Source organism: Acinonyx jubatus, chromosome A1, assembly GCF_027475565.1.
Source record: "Acinonyx jubatus isolate Ajub_Pintada_27869175 chromosome A1, VMU_Ajub_asm_v1.0, whole genome shotgun sequence".
Taxonomy (NCBI): Eukaryota; Metazoa; Chordata; class Mammalia; order Carnivora; family Felidae; genus Acinonyx; species Acinonyx jubatus.
In genome coordinates, this window is record NC_069380.1 from 171,148,436 (window position 1) to 171,167,430 (window position 18,995).

Sequence of the window (18,995 nt, forward strand, 5' to 3'; positions counted from 1 at the left end):
AGGGGGTGGGGAGGGGGGACAGGAGCCAGTCAGCGCCCTGCCTTACCCCAGGCTGTACCCTCCTGTCCCTCAGCCCACCCAAGGGCAGGACCTCCCCTCGACCAAGTGCACCGACCACCCTGGGTGCTGGTGGATGGGGTGCAAGGCCCACAGAGCTTCCTGTCCACCCCACCCATCCTATCCCACCAGGATGGACTGCAGGTGGCCTTTGTAGCCCCTCCTTGCCCATCTCCCACCCACCTGTCCAGGTGGAGTTTCTGCGCCAGAGTCCGCCAGTCGGCACCACGGCTACAGGGTGGGTCAAGGCTGGTAATGATCTTCTGCCGAATGAGGAAGGGGATCTTGAAGGCACTGGGGCCCACTAGGGCTGGGACCCCCCCTTCACTCTCCAGAGCCAGCAGCTCAGCAAATCTCGTGTCCTAGGGGAAGGAGGGGTGGAGGTGCCTCTTAGAACTTTCATGGCCCAGGCCCACTGCCACCTCCAGCTGGGGGAGTATCCAGACCACCTCAGAGCATAGGGGCAGCATGGGCAATTTCCTGGGCACCCCTGGTGTGCCAGGGCCCTGCTCACACCAGAGTTTAGAGGGTCCCAAGCCTCAGAGGTATGGTGACCTATCCAAAGTCACACAGCCAGTAAGCAGGAGAGCTGTCTAGCCTCATTCTCCTCCTCTCTCCCCATCACTCTTCCCCAGGTCACCTCTACTGACCACTCAGAACTCACTGAACTCTTCTCACTGCCTTTGTCCTCCACACTCAGTTCCCACTGCCCCTTTTCACTCATTGCTGCCTGTCTCTTACTCATCCTTCAAGGCACTGTACGAAGTTCCTCCTCCTGGAAGCCCCAGGGCCCCCAGGTGGCTCTGTCTATTCCTCCTGCTGCTCCCACATCTTCTTCCATCTCTACCCCATGTCAGATTGTGATTGCATCTGTCTGCATTTGTCCGTCTGCATCTGCACCTCTCTCCCTGGAGACTTGGAGGAAGCTGCTAAGCAGTTTCTAGGAGGAGGTGGGCTTGGTGGTAGGGTAGGCCCAGTGAGAAGGGTGGTGGGGGTGCGGGCACATTTCAGCAGTGCTGACGCCCCCTTCTGCCCACCTTGGTGATGTTGAAGTTGATATTGAAGCTCTGCCCATCGCCTTCCACCTGCCACACCCACACCTTGCAGGCCAGATCACTGGTGCTGGGGCTGACGCGCTCCAAGGTGAAGGTGCAGTGCAGGTACTGCTGCGTGCCATTCCAGATGTGATAGAAGGGGATCTCCTGAGGAGACAGGCTGCGTCAGGCGTGCCCGGCATCGGGTGTGCCCACTCCAGGCACCCTGAGCGCCCTCACCTGGTAGCTGACGAGGAGCTTGCTCTTCCACAGGGAGCTGGGCACATCGTGGATGGACAAGCGTAGGTTGTGGTAACTGTCCTTGAAGTGAAGGACTCGAGGTTCCTGGATCAGCTGTCCTCCCAGCTGCTTCTCCAGCTGTACCACCTCCTGCGGCGTGCCCCAGGTTGTCAGCTGAGCCTGGGGCCTGGAGCACCCTCCCCACTGCCACCCCTCCCAGAGGACCTCCCCGTGGCAGGGTGGGGGCACGCGGTACCTTGAGTGCGTCGTGGGTATCATGTAGGCAGTAGACTCGGATGTTGTATTCAAGGGAGGTGCAGGCCACGGGGGCAAACAGGAGCAGCTTGAGGCGCTTGGTCGCGGCCACGCTGAGGGCCTCTCCCACCAGGGCAAAGCGGCCCAGCTGCTCGGTGAAGACATAGCAGGCGCCGGCCTCCAGCTGGCAGTAGTAGAGGTGGGAGGGTGCCTCCTCACCCAGGTGCAGCACATCCTGCAGGCAGGGCCCGATGGGTCAGCTCATGGCCAACTACAACTCTGAGGAGCAGCCAGACTGGGGAGAGGGTGGCTCGAGGGCCAGATAGGAAGCCCAGGCTCCACGCTGAGCCCCGTGCTCAGGTGGGTGGGCTCAGGGCTGTTCCTGCTCACCTCCCAGCTGCCCTCACAGGACTGCTTTTTGAGGCGCAGGCTCCAGCTCTCCGGGCAGGGCTCCCCACAGTGGTCCATGGCGAGGATGACGGGCCGGGTGAGCAGGACTCCAGGGGGCCCGCAGCTAACGATGGGACTCAGCAGGGTCTGGCAGCCAGCTAGGGGCAACCTCAAGTGGGGAAATATGGGTGCGGAGGGAAAAGCATCAGTGGGCTGTCTTGGGCGTTGGCTGGGGCAGGGTAGCGGCACCCCAGGTTGGTGGCCCCAGAGCTGGGTGGAGCTTATATGGGCAGTTCTTCCTTGCCCTCCCTATGGCTATGCCAGACCAAGTCTGACAGTGGGTGGGCAAGGGGCGTCATGGTAACTGAAGGCAGAGGGCAGAACCCGCCCAGCCCCAGCAGCAGGGCCCGCGCCCACACCTCACGTCCTCCGGCTTGTGCAGCGTGAGGTAGATCTCGTAGATCTTTCCTCGGGGTATGGCATCTGGGGGGATGAGGAGGCTGATCCCTGTGACAAAGTGGGAGGAGGGCTGGGGTTTACCAGGGCTGCAAAGACACCAAACACCCCACTCTGCCAGCCTCTACCAGAGCCTCCCTTTGAGAACTGACCGGTGTCAGCCTGGCCTAGGGGACAGAGGTGCCACAGGCACTGCCAGGCTGTCCATGAGTCCTAGTGGCCCCAAGAGAGGCTGAGAGAACTCAGGTGGGACAAGCATGCTTAGTTAGCCTGGGCACAGAAAACTCTGGAACAAAATGTGTCAGGTATGCTATACCTACCTGACCCATCACCCAAAAGGCACTGGGTGGGACCAGGGCACTCCCTGCTTAAAACCTTCCCTGCCTCCAGTATAAGGTCCAGCTCCCTGACCTGGCATTTAAGACCCTTCACCTATGACCCCAACTGCCTTTCCAGCAGCTTCTTCAGCACAGCCTGTGCCATATACTTGGCCATTCTGGAGCCACTTTCCTGAGCACTCCTCTGCCTAGATGCCCTGCCCTCCTGCTCTGCTCAAGCTTTCCTCCTCTCCATCGGCCCTGGCCATCTTTGGGGATAGCCATTCTCGGCCACCATGACTTTGCTCCTCATTTGGCAGTGGCCCCTACAAATGGGGCTGGGGCCTTTAACAACTTGGGTCCTTAGGTAGCCTTCCCTCGTTTGGGAGCCTTTGCACACACATCCTTCTGTCTGGCTGATTCACTTCCATAGCAGGGTCTTGCTGGGCAGCATCAAAAGTGCCTGCTCAGTGAGGAGTGGTTCCAGGGGAGGCACAATGGAACAGGAGCTGCAGAGTTCCTCTGGGGGATGGCAAAGGGTGGTCCTACTTCACCTTCCTGTTCTTTTAGGGCAGGGAGTCCCTACATCAGAAGGGGCTCCAGAGGCTAGTGACCAGGGAAGAGAAGGAATTCTACGACTTTATCCCACCAAGTCCAAAAGCTTACATTTATGCTCCGAGTGGGTAACTCTGAGATGGGCTACTTGGAATATCACTACTTCCCAGAAACTGAAGCCCAGGAGATGGCATATTTACAGCTACTGCTCCCTTCATCAGCTCTGTGCTGCCTCCTGCTACTGGCTGCCAGTGTTGGTGGCAGTTCCAGAGATCCACATATGAATGCTCTCTGTGGCAGAGGTATACACACTTGCACACTCATTCAATGAATGCTAATGTTGAGTACTTGAGGCAGTGAGGGAAAACCATGGGCCCTGCTCTCATGAGGCGTCAGCCCCGTGGGTAGAAACACAAGTGGATGGTGGTTAAGGGTGCTAGGGGAGAGCAGGGAGGAGCAGCAGCCCCCCTGCCCCAGGGGAAATGAGAGGCTGATGGTCACTGAGTGCCCACTGTGCCTATCCTAAGAGCTTGACATGGACCATCTCACCTCATCATCCTAGCAGCCCCGTGAGGAGGACATGAGGCACAGAGAGGGAGAGCTGCCAGGCCAAGACCTGAATGAGAAGTAGCAGATGAGTCAGTGAATGGGGGCAGAGGGATCTGTGTGTGCAAAGGGCAGCATGGTGTGCTTGGAGTTCTGAGAGCCCACCATGACTGCCACGTGCAGGAAAAGAGTGCATAGGAGGGTAGAGGCCACTGTAGCTGGCTGGCAGGGGACAGGACACTGTGGCTGTGTCATGTGGGCTTTGTGGGGGGCACTGTGAAGCCCCCAAAGCAGTTGGAGAAGGGGAGGGACATGATTAAGTCTGGTGTCATTGGGTGAATGCTTGAGGTAGGTGTGGTGGCCTGAGCCCGAAAAGGCAGTAGGGAGGAGAGCCAGGAGGACGCAGAAACATTTGAGGAGGAAGAATGATGGAATTGGTGTGTGACTGACTAAAGCTGTTGTGGAGGTGAGGGGGGACAAGTGAAAAAGACCAGGAAGTCACGGTGACCTCCAGTTTCTGGCCTGAGCCACTTGACTTTGCTGTCCCTGAGGTGGGGAAAGCCAGGAAGCAGGAAGTTCTGGGGGAGGGTGGGAGACAGTGCTGTTTTAGGCATCAGGAATCTGAGGTGCTGTGAGACATCCAGATGGAGCTGCCCAGGAGGCAGCTGGGTGTATGATTCTGTCGCCCAGGAGAAATGTGGCTGGGGCTGGAGGAGTGGGAGTGATCTGCACAGACATGGCGATTAAAGCCATGGAGTAGGCGCAACTGCTCGGCGAGAGGGTGCCAGGAGGGAGCTCTCAGGAACACCTACATTCAGGGAACAGGCACCAGGAGCAGCTGGAGAGGGGCAAGAAAATCAGGGGCATGTGGGGTCATCTCAGCTGAGGGGATAGAAAATTTCAAGGTGGGAACATCAGAGGCTGCTGTACTTCCTCAAAAGGTCTTCAGTAGAGATTACTGAAAATCTTTAAAAAAGGATGACTATGGAAGGGATCTGTGGATTCTCTATCAAGAGGGGTTTCCGCGAGGTGGTGGGTGGGGGATGCCATGTTCAGGTGTTTGTGGTCTGCCATCTCTCCACTAGTTTGCCAGCTCCTTGGGGCTGGCACCTGTCCTACCTCTGGGCCCAGGGTCCAACGTAGAGTCCAGCACACACAGGCTGGCTGACTGTGGAAATGAATGGACAGAAGTCCTGTCCCTTAGGTAACAGAAGGGAGACACTCAGGCCATGGCCTCAGTGTCGGCCCTACTGCCAGCCGCGACTGGATCCTCTCCAAAACTCTATCCCCTTTCCTTGCTGGCCTGGCTCAGCACTTGGGATGAGGCTGAGCAGCACAGGAAGAACATCAGAGCTGTCCCATCCTCCTCCAGGAGAGACACAAAGGCTAGTCTTGCCTTTTAGAGTTCCCCGGGGCACTCTGGGGTCCTTCCCACCTGTATTAGGGATCATCAGCCGTCCCCCGAGGAAGTTGAAGGTCCCGTAGGTCATGTTGCTGGTGCCGCGGGGCAGGGAGCGGAAGTAGTTCTGGGTAGAGAGGCGGGAGACGAAGTCCTCGGCCTCAGAGGTGGGTGAGCTGTGGTGCAGCGTGTGGCGCCCACCACCCAGCGGGCTGAGCAGGTGCCCATTGGCGAGCTGGAACTTAGGGCTTGGCCCGTCCTGCCGGGGACACAGACTGCCCTGGCAGGTGGTGGTGGTGGTGCTGAGGTCTGGCTGGATGGTGAGCAGGTGGGGATTGTCTGCAAGGGTAAAGACAGACTCAGTGAGTGGCACTGAGGTGATCTCTTGGGCAGCTCTTGGTGTGGGGGCCCGGCAGGAGTAGGGGCGAGGGGCACCCCACCTGCTTTGCTGGGCTTGATGCTGACAGGCTGGAAGCCTGAGGTGAGTATGGACGAGTCAGCCACATCTGAGTCTAGCCCTTCCTTCTTGCGGCAATAAACAAGGATGAGGACGAGCAGCAGCAGGAGGAGGCACACAGCCACAGCAATTAGGCCCACGTAGAGGGCCACGTCCTCGGGCCCGGAAGCAGCTGCGGGAAAGAGCGTGGCCTTGGGAGGGGCAGGGTGCAGCAGGCCGGGAAGGAGAGGTCAGTGGTCTACACCCCAGGAGGATGAGGCGCTCACTCCTTGGGCATCAGCACTAGCGGGGCTGGGGATACGGGTGGCAGGGAACATGGAGTCAGCATGTGTGCATCTCAGTCCTGCATCTGCCTGCCACTACCATGCTCTGTCACTCTGGGCAAATCACATCTCTCACTGCTCCATTCGGTCTGAGGTTGCTGCTACTGAAGGATGGAGGAGGGGAAAAGATACTTCCCTGGACAGCCCCAATGGGCTGCTGGGCTGAACGGAAGCTCCTGGGATCCCCGAAGTAGGGGATCTGCTTCTTGGGGGGGGGGTGGGGGCGGTCTGCCAATCTGGTTCCTAGCCATGTCCCTGGGCCAAAAGCAGTGGTGCTGGGGCTCTTCTTCTTGTCTGCCTCCCCAGGCCTGAGGCAGGGCTGGGGAGGGGGTGATTGACTGCCTGGAGGAAGCTTATATTGATTTTAGAAGGGCTTTGCATAATAGAAGAAATGTCCATCAGAAAGGAATTGACACAGATAATTAGGTTTTTAATTGAAAGAATGGGGGAGGGTGTGTTCTAGAGAAAAAAATCCAACAGAGATCTTTAATTGTTAGTTATGGCCTTGTAATTAACAGGCCTCACAAGCCTGGTGTCCCCAAAGGACTTCTGTGTGCACTTGGGGAACCATGTGGAGGTGAAGCTGCAGGAGAGGAGGGGGATCCAGGGGCATGGTGTACATGGTAAAGGTTCACACGTATGCATGTTTCATGAGAGGTGAGAGAGGTATTAGGGTGTGTTAGGGATGGGGAGTTCCCGAGGGTCCTAAACTTTGGAGAAGGGGATACAGCCTGTGGCAGGGGGGCTGATCAGGGCCAATCCTGGCAAACTCAAGAGGACTCCTGGGGCAGAGAGGACTCACTGTGCACACAGAGGTCGCTGGTACAATTTCGGGTGTCCAGGTCAGCGCCCCGGCACTCCTCACCTCCATTGCGGGGAGCTGGGTCAGAACACTCACGACTCCGCCAGTGGGTGCAGTCGAGCCCACAGGCCGACCACTTGCTCCACGGGCTCCAGCTGCCATCGACTAGATGAGAGACAGACACGAACAGAGGAGATGGTGCAGTTAGCCTGGGCAGCCAGCCTGGGCAGTTTGCCAGTGCGGCCCTGCTGGGCATCCAGACCTAGGTGCGATGCTGTGGTAAGGAGCACACCCTCTGGTGTCCAGCTGGCCTGGATGACGCATGCTAATGACAGGAGGCACGATGATGCCGGGCCTGCTTTGCTCTATCCACACTATGGGGCCGTCCTGGCCCTGGGGCAGCAAGGGTACTTGGTCCCACGATGACCCTCTGATTCCAGGCATAGGTGGTTCTGTAGCCTCAGGCGGTGCCCTGCCCCTGCCCCACACTGTCTGTACCTGTCCTGATCGTACCTCAGCCTCTGTGACTCAGCCCCTCTGCCAAGGCCTAGCCTGGACACAGACCAAGCCCTGCTTCCGATCACACTAAACCCCATCCCAGCCTTGGACTGAGCCTGGCCTTGCGTGTGGGCGGGTGGGATGGAGCCATGGGGGGCAGGCTGGTGGGCACAATGGAGCCAGGGCACGGAGATGGCGTGGTGAGGAGCGATGCGGGAGGTGGCGGCCGCTGGTACCTGGGCACAGGGTGGCGCAGGCTGTTTTCTGGACATTCTGCCCCTCACAGAAGGCACCCCCGTTGAGAGGCGCCGGGTTGGTGCAGCTCCGGCTCCGTTTCTGCCAGCCGCGCCCACAGCTGGCGCTGCAGACGGACCACTCGGTCCACGTCGACCACCCACCGTTCACTGGCCGGACAGAGAAGGACTGGGGTCAGGGAGCGGGGGGGCTTCCTCAGACACGCTGGCCCAGGGGCCAGGGCAGGAGGGCAGAGGGGCTGTGAGCTGGAAATGGGCGGACTGTGGCTGTGCTGGTGAAGAAGCCCTGGAGGGGAGCCCATGCTTGTGCTCACCGGCCCCCAGGGCCTGGCAGTATCCTCTCCACAGCCCCTTCTCCCAGCAGGTTCTGCAAGCACTCAGGGCAGCCAGCCCTGGCCCAGTCTTTCATGCAGGCAACTCCTGCACCCGCCCCTTCTGCCTGCTCCTAGGGTGCCTGGAACATTGTACTTCCCATACCTGGGACACAGGAGCATGGGCTGTAGTCTGTCACTTTTTCTAGACTCCCATCCTGTGCCCTCATCTCCATCTGCACGATGTCCCTGGCCCACAGGTAAGCCAAGGGATGGTCCAGCCACAGAGGACTACCACCTGTCCCACAACTCTGCCCAGGCATGCCCCTCGGCTCCCAGACAGCCACAGCAAGCCCTCTCCCTGTCCTTCCCAGTGAGGCCATGGCCTGGTCCACTGGTCCCTGGCTCCATGGGGAGCCACCAACATGTCGTCACCCCATATCCCTATGCCCGGGAGCCCCTCTGCCCCACCAGCGCTGGGGCCCACCGTAGACGATGACAGCAGCCGAGGCGCTGCGGCGACGCGCTACGATGTTCTTGGCCACGCAGGTGTAGTTGGCCGTGTCGGCCAGGCGGGCCTGTCGCACCACCAGGCTGTGCTCCCTTGTGATGTACACATTGGGGTCCAGGGACGGGTCCACCAGGTCCTCGTTCCGGAGCCACTCCACCTGGGGGAGGGAGCCATGCCACTGCACTGCCCGCCCATGCTGGCCCTACCTGGAGCGAGAGCAACCCCTGGGGGCGTCAGGGCAGGCAGGACCTGAGACCTGGGAGCCCTACCCACCTGCGGAGCGGGCACCAGAGTCCCTCTCACCTCAGCCGGGGGGATGCCCTCTGGTGGGCGGCAGGGTAGCACGATGCCCTGCTCCAGGGACACCTCCTTGGCCAGCGGCTCCTGCTCGAAGTTCTTGCGCAAATCTGGGAGAAGAACAAGAGTGTCCTCCAGCCTGAGTGCCTCATGACAGCTTCACCTGGCTGGCCCTGTACCCTGGTCCCGCAGGGGCTGTGGCATGTGGCAGGAGAAAGTGCCAAGTGACCAGGGGGAACATGGGGGTGGCTGGGCTGTGTGCAGAGGCAATTTCTCCACCCATCAAGGCAGGCCCTGAGGTTTTTCTGACCAGACTCTTCCCCCTAGTGATACCCTCTGGCCACCCCTGACCAAGGGCTAGGCTCTGGACTCACAGGCAATGCGGATGTAGGCCTTCTGACTCTTGGTGGTGCCCGAGGAGCTCCACGCCACACACTGGCACCAGTACTCCTCCAGCCCAAACACCTTTTCCACCTGCTGCCTCGAGACATTGATGCGGACCTCCATGGCGGGCAGCCCTGGGGGGCAGGAGAGGTGGGTAGCCAGGGTCCTAGTCATGCCATGCCTCACACGGTTCTTGCTGTCCAGATGTGTGGGGTCCCTACACCACTATGGCCACTCTGCTCAGAAGGAGCAGCCTGGAGGGAACTCTGGGGTAGCCCCAGGGGGTACTCTATTTATACCTCCTGAAAGCCAGGAGCCAGTCCTTAGCTCCTCCATTCATTATACTTTTTACCCCAGGCCTGTCTCCCTGGAGTCACAGAAATGTCTCTAAATGGGCTTCCTGTTGTTTCAGAGACAACAGCACAGAGGAGCTTTGGGCTACAGGGGCTGGCCTTCAAGGACCCAAGGCAGAAAGGGTGAGGTAGATAGGAGAGCCCTGGGGCTTTTGTGTATTAAGAAAAAAAAAAAAAAAAAGGTGAAGAAGGATCTGGTTCACCTCCCTGGGGTTAGCAGGTAGATCCTGACATGTGATAATATAGTAACAGCTATTAACAATATAATTACAGCGATTATGTAGTATGATAATAGACCCCTGGGGCTTAGCCAGGGTTTCCCACAAGCTAGCTTATTTTCTTCAATCTACTCCCTTGGTCGGCATTGCTCCCACTCCATGGATAAGGAAACAGAGGCTTAGAGAGGCAGTGACTTGCCCATCTCAAGAAAGAATGCTGGTGAGGGTGAGGGGGCAGTCTGCAAAGGTGAAGCTGGCTAGTGATGAGTATCTGGGACCCTCTCTGCCCCAACTGGGCTGGGCTGAAGAGACCCCTCTCAAAGACAGACTCAGCCCCCCTGTCCTCTGCCACACCTGGGAGCCCCAGGGGAGGGGCCCAGATCCTCTGAGGACCCAGAAGGGATGGAATGCCTGCCGTCCTTTGGGCCCCTGGCCCTTGGCCAAAACCAGTGTCCTCAGGAGTGAAAAAAGACTGTTTCCAATTTCTCCTCCTCCTGACCCCAATTTCCCTCGGGTCATTGGCTTATCAGAAAGAGGGAGAGAGGCCGGGCAACCAACGTGTTTCCATTGTTAACAGAGAAATTCAATTAGGGCTGCATTGCAGGGAGACCAGCAGCCCAGCTGAGCAGACAGGCCGGGAGGCTGTTTTCCCCCTTAATTTCTCTAACATGTCTTTCTCTGACCTCTGCCCACACCCCTCCTCATGAGTCTCTCCAGCTCCCACACTGGGCCCCCAGATTTTTCTCACTTGCCCCTGCCCCTAGCAAGTTCTCACAGGAGACCTCTGGCCAAGGTCATCATGGCTGAGCTCCCTCTGTTCTGGGCACTGCCTGGCACCCCTTCTCTCTAAGGCGAAGGATGTGTGCATTCTCTGGGGGTAGGGTGAGGCTGAGAACTGGGGGTCCCTCATAGGGTGTGTGTATAGTAGAAGGACCCTGGGCTCCAGCTACCTGTCAAGCACACTAGAGTCTTGGGGCATCAGAGAAGGAGCTGTGCATACACTTGGGGGTGGAGACAGGGCCCTCCTGCTCTAAGCTTCGGGGGTTAATGGTGAGAGACTTCCAGAACATTCTGAACTGGGTACATTTCCTGAATGGACAGGTCTATGGATGGATGGACTGTTCCATCCCCCACGGTGGTGGTGGGAGCTCAGGAAACTCAGTCTGGGGAGAACGGCACTAAATTTAAGCACTCCTATTTCTTTCTCCCCATCTCCTCCCCTCTCTGTCCTGCCACTGCCACCCCCTCATCTCCTTCCTGCTGCCATGAAGGAGGGCCAAGTTTGTCCACGATGTCCCAGATCCAGGCAGTGGCCTCAAGCACCATATGCTCCAGGAAGCTGGTGGACTTAGGGGGAGATCCAGACCCAGACCCTGTCCTGCTGGTCCTGGATGTGAAGACAGTGCCTTCCTCCCTGCAGATCACCAAGCAGATGCCAGGAGAGAAAGGATGCATGGTCCCTGCTGGCCCCAGAGTGTGTGGGGTGTGAGTGGGTGTGTGAATGCTGTGGGCACATGGGGAGGCCCCAGTGTGGGTGTGCTGAGTATTTTTGGGAGGTGGAGGGTTAGCGGGGTGGGGTTGGGGCTCTGAGGCCAAGTTTGGGCTTAGGTTCTCATGTTCTCGCCAGTCTGCTTCTAATAACCAGCTTGTTTAACGCACAATGCTTGGCTTCACAGATCTGGGGCTTTTATAGCATCAGCAGGTTTGGGTTTGAGGGTTTTCAGGCTTGGTCTCTCCTCCTGGCTTTCTGGATGGGAACTGGGGACAAGTCAGGTGAAGACAGGGGTGCTGTCTCCTGAGATGTCCACCCAGCTACCCACACAGGAATGGGTGGGGCTAAGGATCTGTGCTGACCTATGACTCTACCATATCTGCCTGACCACAGAACATTCCTGGGGCAGGGTCTTTGGTCTCAGTGTCTGCATGACACCACTGCCCACTGCAGTGACATCTGTTTGTGAGCTTATCTCTTCTCAAAGCACTCAATCACTTTGGGTTGAAAAATCAACAAGATCAATACAAATTTGGATATGCTGGCCATGGGAGGCTTGAGTATGGATGCTCAGGGCAGGAGAGGGCCCCAGTGATTATGGGCAAATATGTCCCCATGAGCTCTGCTCTCTGCCTGGTTTGAAGGGAGCAAGACCAGAGCAGACTCTTGGGGACTCTGGGGTGGAGGCTCTTGGCATGTGTGACCCAGTCTATGACTGCTATGCAGGCATTAACCTGGGTCTCAGCCAAGCCATGGATTCCAGAATTCCTGATGGTAGGAGACAAGGAGGGGTGTGTGGGGACACCTGGAAGGAGAGGCTGGGAGCAGCAGGAGGCTGGCCTAGAGCCTTCTAAGGAGTTCTAGACAGGCCCTGAACGATGCAGGAAGGCAGGTCTCCGACTGTAGCTTCCTCCTCCTCCTCACATGTCCTTTCCCTGAGGGATCTGCCACAGCAGTGGGAGGACTCAAAATGGTGCTGGGCCCTGGGTGTGGAGTAGGGAGAGAGGAAAGGCCTGGAGCCGGGCTCATACAGGGTGCATGAGATCTCATGGCTTCCCCCACCAACCTACCAGCCCCCCTACCCCATTTTACAGATGAGGAAACAGGCCCAGTGAGGGGAGGCAGACACTGCCACCAGGTTCTAAAGCTGCAGGGCCAGGGAGGTTTCTGATACCTCTGCTGGGGTCTGAAGGTGGGGGATCATCTTGGGGGCTAACCTAGGCCTGGCACAGTGCAGGTCCTCAGTTAACCTCTGAGGACTGCAAGAAAAACAGCTGCAGGCAGCAGCTGTGTGGAGGCCAGGGCACTGCAGAGCTCAAGGGCCTGGGCAGGAATCATTGACTGGGGAGCTGATGCTTGGTGGGAAGGAGACCAGCCCCTGCTGAGTCTTGTAGGGGAAAGTCGGGTGTGGCTTCTAGGGACCAGAATGCTTGTTTGGAGCCCTTTTGGGGCCCTGGATGAGTCAGAGCCATCTGTAACATGACAGGTTGGTTCTGAGGACTAAATCACCCTCTGCCAAAACTCAGGGCTCATTTGCTCACATCCCCATTATTGTGAGAGCTTCCAAGTTCTCCTAGGCAGGGCCCCTTCCTTTAGTCTCCCTCTTCCCAGCACCAACTTTCCACAGAGTTCTAGTGCAGTCACAACCCTATGTTCTGCTGCCTGCCCCCCAGGCCCACTCTTTCTGCCCATACCGGGGTCTCCGCAGGCCGGCTACCATTCCTGCATTTGCACCTTCTGGTCCTTTGGCCTCGGAAATGCTTGTTCCAGGAGGTTTTAAGATTCATGCTTAGAAAGTATCCTCTGGAATCTTCTCTGGAATACCCAGACCCTCCTGCCTGGTGGCATGGGCCACCCCTCTAGGTCTGGGGTCTCTTGCCTGCCTTGACATCTGTGTGAGTTGTCCTGGGCATGGCCTGCCTGTCTTCATCTGCACTGCTGCTCTGGCCTCACTCTGGTGGCTGTACCCCCCAGGATGCGTGCTATGTCTCGGGATTCAACCTGAGGGGCTCCTCATGTGTGGGGGCTTCACAAAGTGCCAAGGTGAAGGAAGAGGAAATGGACTTATTTGGGGTCCAAACAGTGAGGAGGAGGAGAGGCTATAGTCAGCTCCACTAGGCCTGCTCTTGGAGAGTGCTGGACCCCAAACAAAGGCTCTCTGCCCAATCCCCACTGGCTGCTTGCTGCCTAAGGCAGGAAATGGGGTGTCCCACAGAAAGGGCACTTCTTGAGTCTGCCCTCTGTCTCTGGAACCCCTCCCTCCATGTCTCAGCTCAGTCTCACTGGTTCCCTCTCCTTAGCATCTCTGCGTCTGCCCCTTCCATCAGCACCCCAACCCCCATGGGCCCCAAGTGTCACTCATAGCTCTGGCCACCTCACTTGGCATTCTGAAATCCCACAGGACTGTGACCTCACTCCAGAGCCCGAGATGTGAGTCTCCCAGATGGTACCACTGTTACCTATGCACACCTCATACCCTCCCTCCTGACCCTGACCAGTATGCCCACCTCTCTGACCCAAAGCCTTTGCTCCTGCTGAGCCCCTTTCCTAGAATGCTGTTCCCCTGTTCTTTCCCTGACCAGCTCTCATAACCCTTTTGTTTCCATGTCACCTCCCCTGAGAAGCCTCATTCATGCTTTCCTCTTGCTGCCATAGCCCCCAGAACTCACTGAGAGGTCCCCATGCTGCCCACCTCTCTGCAGGGGCCGGGGCTCTCTGTAGGTGGTGGCTGTGTCCCCAGCATGAAAGTGGGGGCTCAGGGAATGTGTGAAGAATGAATGGGGGCACAGAGATCAGAGTGTCACGTCCTCATTATCTGGGACCTACTCCGTCCAAACTCTCTTTGCTGGCACTTCTCGCCAGGCTGCCCGTGGCCCAGACCAGGCTCAGATGCAGTGGTGGGCATCTGCCTCTCCAACCATAGCCTCCTGGGGCATTTGTAGGGGGCTTCCCTTTTACTCACTAACCCACTTCCCAGGTGGTGAGTTCTGGTGAGGGTGGGGTCTCCTGGAGAAGGCCTCGGTGTATATATAGGGGGTGTGAGGTATGGGAATCCTGCCTCTTCTGGGGGCTTGGGGTGGTGGCCAGAGTTGGTTATATCCTGTCCTCCTGCTCACAGGTGTGCAGCCAGGGGTAACTGCAAGCCCCATTCTGGGCCTCCATTTTTTCCGAGGCTGAGACTCACTTCCCCATTAACTGGCCCTGCCTGGCCCCCCAGCCTGGCCTCACCGCTGCTGTCGTCCGTGCTGCGCTCTATCACATGGTCCACCTGGCGTACCCACTCCCCGTTGCACTTGAAGAAGATCTGCGTGGCAGGCATGGCCTTGCACACCAGCAGCACCGGCTTGTTCTTGACGATGTATACATCCTCGGGCTCCACCAGGAAGTGAGGAAGCAGGTCTGGGTTGGCGCCGGGTACTGGGTTGGCCACCGTGGCACTCTGTTGGGCACCTGCAGCAGGGGCAAAGAGGGAAGGTGAGCCGGGGCCAGCCTTTCAGGGCCCTTGGGGGCTACGTGCCCATATAGGTGCTGAGGTTGGGCCATGGGAAGGCAGCGGGTGTGGCTGATGGGAGGAGAGTGAGGCCAGGCTGCCACTTCCAGCCCAGCAATCTAGGCTACCGAATGCTCCCCTGAGCCTCAGCGTCCCCTCTGTAAAATGGGGGAATCCCACCCACTTCTGAAGACTATAGAGAGATGAAATGAGACAAGGGCAGAAGTCCCAGCCCTTAGGATGCCCTCTACACAGAGCAGCAGTTAGGGCTCATTATTACTCTGGTAGAAGTTCAGGGATCTGGTGAGGCAGCCCACCACCCTTGGAGGTCCAGAGAAAGCCAGAGGGACGGAGAGGACCCTGGCAGAGCAGGTGGGCAGCCCAGGGTGGGGGAGGGCAGGGTCCCTTCCTCTCTTGCCCCGGCTGCCTCCAGGGCCACTTCTGGGCTCATCTCCATTCTGGTAAGTAGGAGGCGCTCAGAAAATAGCATGTGAATGAAGGAGGGGAGGGGGCAGCTATGAGGGGAGACATGGCGGAGGGGGCTGGTGCTGGTGCTGGTGGCAGTGCGACAGGAGAGGCCCCAGGGTGGGGGGAGAGCCTGGACTGCTGGCTGGGCCCAGGCAGGGTGGGAGCCAGGAGAGTGTGTCTGGGAGCCTGAGGGACCTAGGCCATGTCCCACCCCTTCAAGGAGACCTGAATCTGGGCTTCCTTCTAATTTTAACTGAAAACCACAACCATCCCACAAGTCATTTGTTGCTAATTACACAGGTAATTGGCTCTGAGGCTTTGGTGGAGGTAACCTCCCCACCCCTCCCCCCGCCCTCCGCCAGGCAGTCTGATGGTCTGTTGGGCCAGCAGGACCCTGGGAGGGTGGAGAAGGGTGAATTGGGAGGCAGTGGGAGGATGGAGTGGGGGTGCCCTCCGCCTCCAGCTAGGTGCCCGCCAAATAGGCCCTCAACAGCCTGGTTTCCCTCAGGGCTACTATGATTTCCCCCACAAGCCACCCTGACAACAAACAGTGGCCTCTGGCCATAAAGAGGGAAGAACATGGGCTTCAGAGACCAGCTCTGCTCCTTGCTAGAGGTGACCTTGGGTGAGATAGCCGTTTTGTCATCTGTGACACTGAGGTCCTGTCTGCCCCTCGGGAGAGTCTGGAAGGGCCTCATGTGGTCTACCTCTTGGGTTCTCTACTGTCTAGTCTACCCTTTTGGAGAGCACTCCAAAACTCACAAAGGGCTTCTAACACAAGGAGTCCTGGCTCCTTGGGCCTTGATCTTTCTCTGCCCAGAGGGCATCCAGTGCCCTTTCTCTGCTGTTTAGCACAAGGTCCCTCTCTTTCCAAGGTGGGAGTCTGCCCTCCACCCCAAGATTGATTTTGGGGAGGGGATCCGCGCCTGGTCCTGTAGGTGTCCTGGGCCAGCTCAGGTGAGCTGGGAACGGGAATGCCCGTTGAGAGGCTGAAGCCTGGTGTGACTTCTTCAGGCATGCCAGCCCACTCTCAGCCTGTCTCCCTGCCTGCCAGATGGGTCACGCCATTCCTAGGCTGTTGTGAGAATGAAATGAGAAAAGGCACTCATAGCAATGTCTTCGTGGTTGAAGGCTGATGAGGAAACTGAGGCACAGAGCCTCAGATGCCTTGCCCTCAGGATGGGGGCGGGGAGTCATGCCCTTGTGTGGGAGGGACACAGGGAGGTGGAGGGCATTGCTGGCTCAGCAAGACAGCATCTGCCGCAGGGCCATCATCTGCCACCTCCCCCTCAAGACCATGGCCTCTCCTCAGCTTATCTCTTCCTGTTGTGAACTCTTTTTGGAAGCCGCCCTTGCACTTCCCTGTACAAGCTCCAAGATGAAGGCCGACCTGCCTCAGAACCACACTTGCAGCGAGGAAAACAAAGCTCACCTTTCCCCATCCTGCCCCATCCTGCAACACCTCCTTGGGGCTCTGCCAGTGCCCTCTGGGGGTCTATCTGAGGTTGAGGAACGTGGAGGGGTGGAGGGGAGGAGCCATCTAGACATCTTACAGATGGGGAATCTGGGGTCCCAGGGGAAAGTCACTTACTTCAGACCCCCAGGTTTGGGCCCTGGATTCACAAAATGTCCGGTGGCCACCTCATGACTCTTCTGTTGTTACACTTGCTCTTCACTGTTACCCAGCCAAGGGCAGGACTGAGTCAGGCTCAGGCCTCCTAAGATTAGGACTCTGAAGGAGAGCATGGGCTCCTGAGTATGGGCCTGAATGGGGAGCTGGTAGGCCCAGTGACGTCTCTAGACACAGTATCTCCACAGACCCAGGGCTGCACAGAGGATGGCCAAGCTTGACCTCTGAGTGGGGCCCACAGGGGGCTGGTCCAGCAGGGAATGGGAGCCCCCAGTGGCAGGCTCAGGGCTTCCCTGTGCATCACCTCCCAGCAGCTCAAAGCAATGGTCTGCAATGGCCCGTGCCTGCCTACTGGCTCGGGGCTGGGTGGGCAGGGGTCCCGGCCAGGGATATGGGCAGTGAGTGGCCCTCAAGCCTCCCTATTGATCGCGGCGCCAAGCACTGCTCACGTCAGCTGCCCGCTGAACCCAGCACAATCCCTCATGTCTGCATTTAACTGCTAATGAAAAATAAATGTACTGTGACCAATAAGGGACATAGCTCACTTCTCCAGGGCCTCCGTCACGCCACGCTGGTGCGGCCTCCCCTCCTCACCCTGAGGGGAGGCATTTACTAGGTGGACCCAGGGGGCACCCTCCAGGCTGCAGCTATGCCCTCTATCAAGGACACTCTTAAGGCCATAGGTAGGGGTAAATTCAGGCCCCATTGGACGTCCTCTTGGAGCTACTAGATGTTTCCTAGGTGGCCAGAGCTGGCCTCCCCTCCTCTGGCCCTGAAGCTCACCATGTGCCCTCCACCCTGTGGTCAGCACCTGTGATCTACCTGACCCCTCACTGTCCCAGTTAGGCCTCTTGCCTGAACTAAGGCAGCGCATGAGCCTTGGGTCCCTCCCGCTCCATGTCACAGGCCACTAGAGTAAGCAACTTTCTCTTTCACCTGAATCCTGTACTTGTCTAAGAAAAATAACATCAAGCAGTGCATGCTCAGGCCCAAATGATCTATGACCTTTTCCACAGGGCACAAGCTCTCTAGTTTGCCCCAGTCCCCGCCACTCCCTATTGCTCTAGCCCAGGCCTGCCTCTTCTAGTTTCTATTGTGTGCCTGGCTCCCACAGCTGTTTCAGGATAAGCCAAATGCTTTTGGTTGACATCCCTGAGTCTTCTGGCACAGACAACTCACCAGCCTTTCTGTGCAGAGACACCTATTGATCCCTCCTAGGCACCTCCCTCACCACCTCCAGGTCTTGGCCCACAGTCTTCTCTGTCTCAAACACCCCTCCTCCCTCCTTTGCCAGCACTTTCCTACCTTCTCCTCAGGGCCCAGCTCCATTGTCGCTTCCTCTGGAAAGAGGGGTTCCCACCTCACTCTCCCAGGAAACCACAATATGATTTTGCCCTCTCTGCATCTATGGCCTGTCCTCACTGGTGCTGTAACTCTTACCGCAAGAGAAACATGTGGGTGGCTAAGGGCTTTGTCTTCAGCCAGCCTATCCATCCCTGATCCCTGCCGCTCAGCTCAAGGCGCCTAGTGCAGGCATTAGCAACTAGGGACTCACAGTGGGGTGCCTTTGGCTGCTTCCTTTGGGGCTGTTCAAGCAATAAGCATGGATGAATGGCTCTGCCAGGATGGACACACAGGGGCTGCAGGAGGGCTGGCAGGTGCACGTCCCACTGACTATATGGCCCTGGCATACCCTGAACCCAAGCCTTCAATTCTGCAGAGGCTCTGTTTACCGTTTCCCAGCCAAGGACCTCTTACTTGCAGAGGACATGACCCAGCTGCCCTACTGGAATCCAGTTAGAAAACCTCTTTCAGGGGTGCCTGGGTGGCTCAGTTAAGTGGCTGACTCTTGATTTTGGCCCATGTCATGATCTCATGATCTGTGAGACTGAGCCCCTCGTTGGGCTCAGTGTGGAGTGTGGAGCCTGTGTGGGTGTTTCTCTCTCCCTCTCTCTCTGCCCCTCCCCCACTCATTCTCTCTCCCTCCCTCTCCCTCTCTCTCTCAAAATAAATGAATAAACTTTAAAAAAAAACCTTTCACTGGGAATGCAAGCTGGTGCAGCCACTCTGGAAAACAGTATGGAGGTTCCTCAAAAAACTAAAAATAGAACTACCCTACGACCCAGCCATTGCACTACTAGGTATTTATCCACGGGATACAGGTATGCTGTTTTGAAGGGACACACGCACCCCCATGTTTATAGCAGCACTATCAACAACAGCCAAAGTATGGAAAGAGCCCAAATGTCCCTTGATGG

The 18,995-nt window shown here is 57.7% G+C and overlaps 1 protein-coding gene across 2 annotated transcripts in view; it reads right to left on the minus strand.

Moving 5' to 3' along the window:
- The window catches only part of UNC5A (unc-5 netrin receptor A), a 61,809-nt gene that overhangs the window by 1,199 nt on the left and 41,615 nt on the right, over nt 1–18,995 (minus strand). The window contains exons 2-15 of one of the 2 annotated variants that reach the window (XM_027035305.2): nt 14,378–14,599; nt 9,077–9,220; nt 8,709–8,812; nt 8,382–8,562; nt 7,566–7,733; nt 6,832–6,996; nt 5,690–5,878; nt 5,286–5,588; nt 2,396–2,483; nt 1,977–2,145; nt 1,588–1,821; nt 1,332–1,481; nt 1,095–1,259; nt 241–419 (exon numbers count right to left, since the gene is read on the minus strand). In XM_027035305.2, the coding sequence (XP_026891106.1) occupies nt 241–419; nt 1,095–1,259; nt 1,332–1,481; nt 1,588–1,821; nt 1,977–2,145; nt 2,396–2,483; nt 5,286–5,588; nt 5,690–5,878; nt 6,832–6,996; nt 7,566–7,733; nt 8,382–8,562; nt 8,709–8,812; nt 9,077–9,220; nt 14,378–14,599 (2,461 nt within the window). The remainder of the gene's footprint in view (nt 1–240; nt 420–1,094; nt 1,260–1,331; nt 1,482–1,587; nt 1,822–1,976; nt 2,146–2,395; nt 2,484–5,285; nt 5,589–5,689; nt 5,879–6,831; nt 6,997–7,565; nt 7,734–8,381; nt 8,563–8,708; nt 8,813–9,076; nt 9,221–14,377; nt 14,600–18,995) is intronic. The other variant, XM_027035324.2, reaches the window with a different exon arrangement.